Here is a 6,764-nt window from a genome sequence, read left to right as displayed (position 1 = left end):
CGGGGGGGATACGGGGCCCGTGGGTGCCCCGGTTACGGGGACCCCCATCCCCACTTGCCCCCTTCCCCCGCGGCGGGCTCGGCGGGCCCCTCCCTCCCCTCCCCCCGGTTGTTTTCTCGTTCCTTCCTCGCCATCCGGGGCTGAGTCATCGCCTGCTGCCGTCTCGCTGCTGACGGTCTTGGACCGAGACGGGGAGGGGGGAGGGGAAGGGGGAAGCCGCCCCCTGCCCAAGTGCTGCCCCCCGAAGGGCGTGGAGAGACGTCCCCATTCCCTCGCTGCATGTGTGCTTTGGGGTCCCCCTCGCAGGGAGAGTGGGTGTCACAGGGTGCAGGGCTGTGTCCCTGCCTCGTAGTGCCACATGTGGGAGGGCAACAGACATGATCTTGCACGTCTCTGCCCCCTCAGCTTTCCCTTCCTGACTGCCAGCACCCCAAAAAGCTCCAGGTCTTCCCCCAGCTCCCCCAGAGCCAGGGCCAGGCTCTGTACACAGCCCCCATCTTGGCTTTGAAGTGGGGGGAAGGCTGGCACCGAGGCCATGCCCTGGGCTACCAGGCTGTTCCCCTCCCCCCCTCCTCCCTTCCCCGCATCGCACCCCCATGGCACTTCCATGGGTGTTCCCAAGCAGCTGTTGATGAACAAACCCCGTTGGAGCCCCCCCTTTGGACGCTGTGCTAACTGGTCTGCCTGTCTGTCTGTCTGTCCCAGGCTGTCTGTTTGACCGGAGGCTGTGCTCCCCCCAGGAGGTGTGCGTGCAGGGTAAGCGGCCAGCGGGGGTGCAGAGATCCCTTCTTCCTTCCCAAGGGGGTGCGGAGGGTGTAGGGTTGCCTTGCAGGGGAACTTGGGGTGCAGTGGAGGGGAGGGGGGCATGGCAGGAGAAAGGTGGGGCTGTGCCCAGAGACCCTCCCCCCAGGGCATCCATCCCTCCAGCCCCGACGTCTCCTCTCTCTTGCAGATGGGCTGTTTGGGCAGTGCCAGGTGGGCTCCGTGCAGGACAGACCCTACTTCCACGTCACCTCTCCTGTGCTCCAGCGCCTGCAGGATGTCTTACGGCATCTCATGGCACAAGGTAAAGGGGGACTGGGGGGAGTGTGTGTCAGGTAGCGTTGCCTAGTGGCACTCAGGCTATCTGCGGTCCTGCTGGCCCTGGGGCCAGCGTGGGCTGAGGAGGGGTCCAGCTGATTCTGGGAGGAGCAGGGCCAAACCCAGGCCATGGGACACAGGGTCAGGACACCAGGGTGGTCTCCCGTGCACTTGCCTCCTGGTCCCCAGGTCTCCTCCATGTCTCACAGCCCCTTCCCATGGCAGGGCTCTCGTGGCAGGACGGTATCACCCAGTATGTGATCTCGCAGGAGATGGAGCGCATCCCCCGCCTCCGCCCGCCGCCCTCGCTGGAGCCGGCAGCTAGGGACAGGTAGGGCAGCACCAGCCACCAACCTGCGAGCAGAGCCTGGCAGGGCAGTGAGGGCTTCACCCCCACCCCCAAAAAAAATTGGGGTTTTGGTGGGGACCTCCCCCCGTACCCAGGTAACTCACCCCAGCGCTCTTTGCCTCCGAGGTTCCTGCCCCTCCGCAGCTCCACCCGGCGAGCCCCGCTCCCCGTGGACCCCAGCCTGCCAGCGGCTCAACATCTGGGGCAGCCCCCGCCGCTGCTGCCCTCCCCCCTGGTGCAGCGGTACCTGGAGCACCTCCTGCTGTCCCCCCCACCCCAGCTTGGCTACGAAGATGCTCTGCTTAACCCCTACTCCTATCACAAGGTAAGCTATGGGGACGAACCCCCTTCTCCTGGGCGGAAAGGTAGGGATGGACAGGGAGCTGTTGCGCTCCCAGTACCTTCCTTCTGCTGGTGCTGGGGTGCCCCAGGTTTGGGGGTACTCTGCCACGGGGTTGCAGGGCCCCCGTGGGGTTTGACCATGGCGGCTCTGTGTTTTGGTTGCAGTTTGGCTACCAGGACAGCGCTCACCAGCTCCCCGGCGGCTCAGCCAGGCAGAGCCCTGAGACCACCTCGCTGCTGGGCCGGGTCCCTGCCCAAGCCCTTTTTGGGGCTGGCCCTGTGTCCTCCTATGGTGGGCAGCCGGGAACGGATGGGGGGCATCTCTTCCAGGACTTGGGGATGCTCTCCCTGCCCAGAGAGAAAGCCGGCCGCCCGGATCCTGCCAGCACCAGGCTCCAGCACAGCTTGCGGCTCCCCAGTGACTACAGGGACATGGAGGAGAGGGAGCAGCCAGTGTCCCTGGCTGCCCAGCTACACTCTGCGCAGACGGGTACCATGTCCTCTAGCCAGGCACCATCCCTCATCCCCACCCTGTCCCCAACAGTCACATTCCTCGTGGCTCAGACTCTCCCTTGTCTTTGGCTTCATGCCTGTGGCCAGTGTATCTCCCCAACCCAGCCTGTCCCAGCTGCCACATCCCTGGCCCGTGGTCCCCGTGGGGATGCAGAGCATCCAACCTGATGCTGCGTCCATCCTCTTGCAGACGCTGCCCTGAAGAGATTGGCTTCCCTCCTGGCTAGCTATGGTGTAGGGCTGCCGGAGCTGAGCCCCCAGCAGCTGAGCAGCCTCTCCACCCTCCTCCAGCTGCTCCAGAGCTCTGGTGAGCGGGGCACAGGGATGGGACTGGCAGCGGGGGGTGCCAGCACGCCCCGTTTCAGAGTAGGGAGTGTTGCCTCTCAGGGCAGGTGCTGCAGGACTTCCATCTCTCTCCTTCCCAGGTGTTGCTGGCCCCGAAGTGCCCACAGCGAAACGGGTGGGTTTGCAGCAGGGTGGTGCTGCAGGAGGTGCCATGCCACAGGTGGGATGTGTGTCTTCGTCAGGGGGGCATCCCCCCGTGAGGGTCTCCTCGGGGGTCCCAGCTCCTCCCTTTCCCTCCCTTCAGGTGACAGAGGGGGACATGCAGCATGGAGAGGAGCCAGTGCCACCTTCCTCCACAGTGCTGCCCCCCAAAATCCCAACCAGCAGCTCTCCAGGGGACTGGCCGAGGGGCAGGGCAGCATCCTCACCACCCCCCCAGGCTGAGCCACAGCAGGGACACGGTGGGGACATGCTCAGCCCTGGGAAGTCTATCGTGGTGGAGAAGAAGAGCTACGTGGAGGCGAAGGATGGTGGGGCGCAGCGGGGCACGCGGCCACCGGACGAGTATGGCTACATCGTCACGGACCAGAAGTGAGAGCTGGGGGTCGGGTGAGGGGGTGTGCATGGGTGGAGGGGCTGTATCACCCCCTCCCTCCCCCCATCCTCTACTGGCTGTCACGGCTCCACACGCGTGGCTGACCCTGTTTAGATCTCTGATGGGGTCGTGTCTCCAGTGGGCTCAGCTCCCCCGTCCCCTCCCCACCCACAGCCCTTCTCCCACCCCAAAGCCATCCTCTTTCAGCCCACGCCAAGGCCAGAACTCGCTGCTGGGATGGGCTCAGCCAAATTTGTGTGCACAACTGCTTCTGTGCAAGGGTAGGGGGGGCGATCAACTCTCCCCCATCACCGCACATCCCCACGCTCTTACCTCCTGCTCACCTCGACCCCCCTGCAGCCAGCACAGCCCTCGCTGCATGCCTGGGACCCCTTGAGCCTGCCTGTCCTCCTTCCCCAGCCATGGGGAGGGTGGGCTCGCCCCTGCTGCCCCTCTCCTGATCCCCACCACCCGCTCCTCACCCCGCTGCTGTCCCCACAGGCCCCTGGGGCTGGCCGCTGGCGTGCGGCTGCTGGAGCTTCTCGCCAAGCACCTCCACCCCTCCACAGCCAGCTTCATCAACATCAGGTGAGGGGAGCGGGGCCGTGGGATGCTGCTGTCACAGCCCCGGCCATGCGGCAGCCACCCTGGGTGGGGGACCGGGAGGGATCGGGCTGTGGTGGGGATGGGGTCTGCACTGCCTGGTCTCACACTGTGTTCCCCTCCCCGGCAGCGTCGTGGGACCCGCACTCACCTTCCGCATCCGGCAGAACCCCCAGAACCTCTCGCTGGCAGATGTGTCCAGCCAGGCTGGTGAGTTGGGCAGGGGTCCCCCTGGTCCTGCTCCTCTCTTCCCCCTGCCAGGTTACGGGGTGCCCGTACAGGGACTGGGAAGGGGGGGACTCCCACCATACACCCCAGTGCCCTTGGCTAAACTGGGAGCTGGTGTGGAGTGGGCAGCTGTTGGGGGTATCCCTTGGCTCTGTCTCTGGGGGGGGGGTCTCTTGGGTGGTGGGGAGCACCCCCCTGACCATCTCCTCTCCATTCACAGAGCAAGTGAAGGCAGAGCTGGAGGCAGAGCTGGGCCTGAAGATCGTGCAAACAGGAGTGGGAGAGGTAGGAGCAAGGTGTGATGGTCCCTCGGGGCTGGGGTGGCCGGGGACAGGGTGGTGGGGGTCCTGCCGCTGGCAATGAGCCGGGGAGCGCGCTGTGCCCCAGCCCTGAGGCATAGGGGTCTTCGTGAGCAAAGCATCCCTGTGGGTCTGTGGGGCAACTGGGAAGCAGAGGGCTCTGGGCGGTGTTCGGGCTGCTGTTTTGGAGACAGACTTGATTTATCTGGGATGGGCTGGAGCAGGACTGCACCCAGCAGCGTGATGCTGCCCGGCTGCCTGTGCTCCCAGAGCACTCGGCTCTTTCCAAAACAAAAGCTCCGCAAGGTTTGAAGGCAGTTTGGGAGGGTCTCCTGGAGGCTTTCCCCCCCTCCATCCAAGATTAGGGGGCTGCAGGCTGTACCCCTCGAGGCTCATCCTCACCCTCACCTCCCTCCAACCTGTGCATGCCACTTTAGCTGTGGCCTGGGCACCTCAGCGCCAGGCTGCGCCTGGGGCACCCCAGAGACCACGGCAAGGCAGGCAAAATGCCATCGTGCCCCCAGAGAATCGCAAAGCAGCTGAAGGCAGGGATGGAGCAGGAGCCATCTGCTCGGAGAGGGGCACCCTCCTCCCCGTGCTTCTCTGGGGACCCCCAGGAACAGTGTCTTGGAGGGGAGCAGGGGCTGGAGATGGGGGAGAGATCCTGGCTCCCGTGTTTGCAGCCAGGGAAGGAGAAGCGGTGCAGCACATCCCTCAGCTCTGTTTCCCACCCTCCTGCCCTGTAGCCATAGCTGTGGGCAGGGAGGAAGGAAGGGGGGACCTTGGAGGAGGAGGACGCCATGAAGAAAGGGGTGGCCTGGCTACAGAGGCAACCTCTCTCCATCAGCAACGTGTGGAGCATCACTATGGCAATGCCTTTTGATGTGACAAGTGACAGGAGCTGGGAGAAATGGCAGAGATGACGGAGCTGGAACTCAGAGGAGGCTGAGGCAGCTTTGCGAGCTCTCTTCTGCACAGGCTTCCCCAGCCCAGACCAGCTTGTACTTTTCCTTCATTCCTCTCCCCAGGCTCTGAACTCAGTGGGACTGGTGCAAGATTTGGGGAAGGAAGGATGTAGAGAGGCAGGGGGAGAGCAGGACGTGGGCAGGCCTTGGGAAGGAGGTCCCTTCTGTCCCCTCAGACCTTCTGGCACCTCCGGGGGCTGCAGAGCTGCTCCTCCTTGGGTCCCTTGGGGAGGTTCCTTGTGGATACCCCTGGCTGGACCCTGGCATCAGTGAGACTGGTCCCCACGTATGGGGCTGGCGAGACTGGGAGGGCAGGCTGCAGTGGGTACTCCCGGGGCGGGGGGCATCCCCAGCTGATGATGGTGATGATGATGTAGGTGACGATGACGCAGTGTTCCCTCGGTAACCTCATCAGGCTCGTGGCCAATGGGAGGCCATGGCAGTGAGGTAATGCTGGTCTCTGGTATCTCATTGGGCACAGGTATTTGGTGGTGCTGCTGCCACAGCATCCCTGTGCTGCCCCAGGACCTGGCTGGTGGTGGGCAGCATCCTGATCACCAGTGGCTCTGGGACAAGGCCCTGGCGGGTCTTGGCCTTGGGGAGGGAGAGTGTCTCATCCAGCAAGGGCTCAGCACCCTCATGTCTCAGCATGGCGCGGATTGGGCTGCCCCCCCCCAGCCACAGGGAAGGAGCCCTGGAGGCACTGCCTGCGAGGTGGCAGGGACTGCTCTGTGTCACAGCTGAGGACAGCAATGGGGAGGACCTGTACCCCGGCCACCGCAGCTGGGAAGTGGCACCAGCCCTCTGGCCACGCTGCCATATCCCCCCCTGTCCTGCCACAGGGGAGACCCAGCCCCATTTGGGGAAGTCCCCTGGGAACAGCAATTGCTGCCCTGGACCCAGTGCTGCAGTGCCCCATCCTTTGCCACTAACCCCTTGGGCTGTATCTGGCCCTTGTTGACCTCCAGCTGGACAGGAGCTCATTGAACCTGGGCTTCAAGGGGCTACTGCCTGCCCTGGAGGGGGGCAGCCTGGGCTGGGGGTGCCCTGGCGAGCAGCCTTGGGTGCTAGGAGCAGGGGAGCAGCAGGTCGCTGCTGCCTGGGCTTGGCCAGGCTCTGCCTCCTCCTGCAGCCCCAGTGACACCAGTGTCAGCAACGCCCCGTGCGATGTGCAGGTGGGTGCACCAAACCTCACCCCAGTGACACCAGCTCTGCCCCAGCTGAGGGTTCTGGGAGAATCAGCGCAGCACTGATTCCCCTTGCTCTGTTTTAGCCTCAACAACCCCAAATGCAGTGCAGAATGGGGTCTCTGCCCCTCCTCCCCCCAGCCCTATGCAGGTGCCCCCCCACTAACCCTTGCTTGGCTTTGCCCCCAGCGAAATGAAGCTGCTGCCTACTCGCGCCCATCCCGCTTCAGGGACGGCTTCCACTCGGTGCTGCTGACCTTCATCGCGCTGGCCTGCGTGGCGGGCATCGCCATCGCACCTGCCGCAGCCTTCCGTCTC

At 64.7% G+C, this 6,764-nt stretch overlaps 1 protein-coding gene across 1 annotated transcript in view; it reads left to right on the top strand.

The window, feature by feature from the left end:
* PTPRN (protein tyrosine phosphatase, receptor type, N) overlaps nucleotides 1-6,764 on the top strand; it is an 18,050-nt gene that overhangs the window by 1,720 nt on the left and 9,566 nt on the right. The window contains 12 exon segments of the mRNA XM_009884119.1: nucleotides 706-756; nucleotides 953-1,066; nucleotides 1,306-1,411; nucleotides 1,556-1,754; nucleotides 1,937-2,261; nucleotides 2,475-2,591; nucleotides 2,710-2,744; nucleotides 2,874-3,160; nucleotides 3,666-3,752; nucleotides 3,898-3,977; nucleotides 4,216-4,280; nucleotides 6,636-6,740. Of these exon segments, the coding sequence (XP_009882421.1) occupies nucleotides 706-756; nucleotides 953-1,066; nucleotides 1,306-1,411; nucleotides 1,556-1,754; nucleotides 1,937-2,261; nucleotides 2,475-2,591; nucleotides 2,710-2,744; nucleotides 2,874-3,160; nucleotides 3,666-3,752; nucleotides 3,898-3,977; nucleotides 4,216-4,280; nucleotides 6,636-6,740 (1,571 nt within the window).

This window comes from Charadrius vociferus, unplaced genomic scaffold (genome assembly GCF_000708025.1).
Source record: "Charadrius vociferus isolate BGI_N301 unplaced genomic scaffold, ASM70802v2 scaffold1020, whole genome shotgun sequence".
NCBI lineage: Eukaryota > Metazoa > Chordata > Aves > Charadriiformes > Charadriidae > Charadrius > Charadrius vociferus.
Note: the sequence above shows the minus strand (reverse complement) of the source record. Positions and strands in the feature narration are given on the sequence as shown.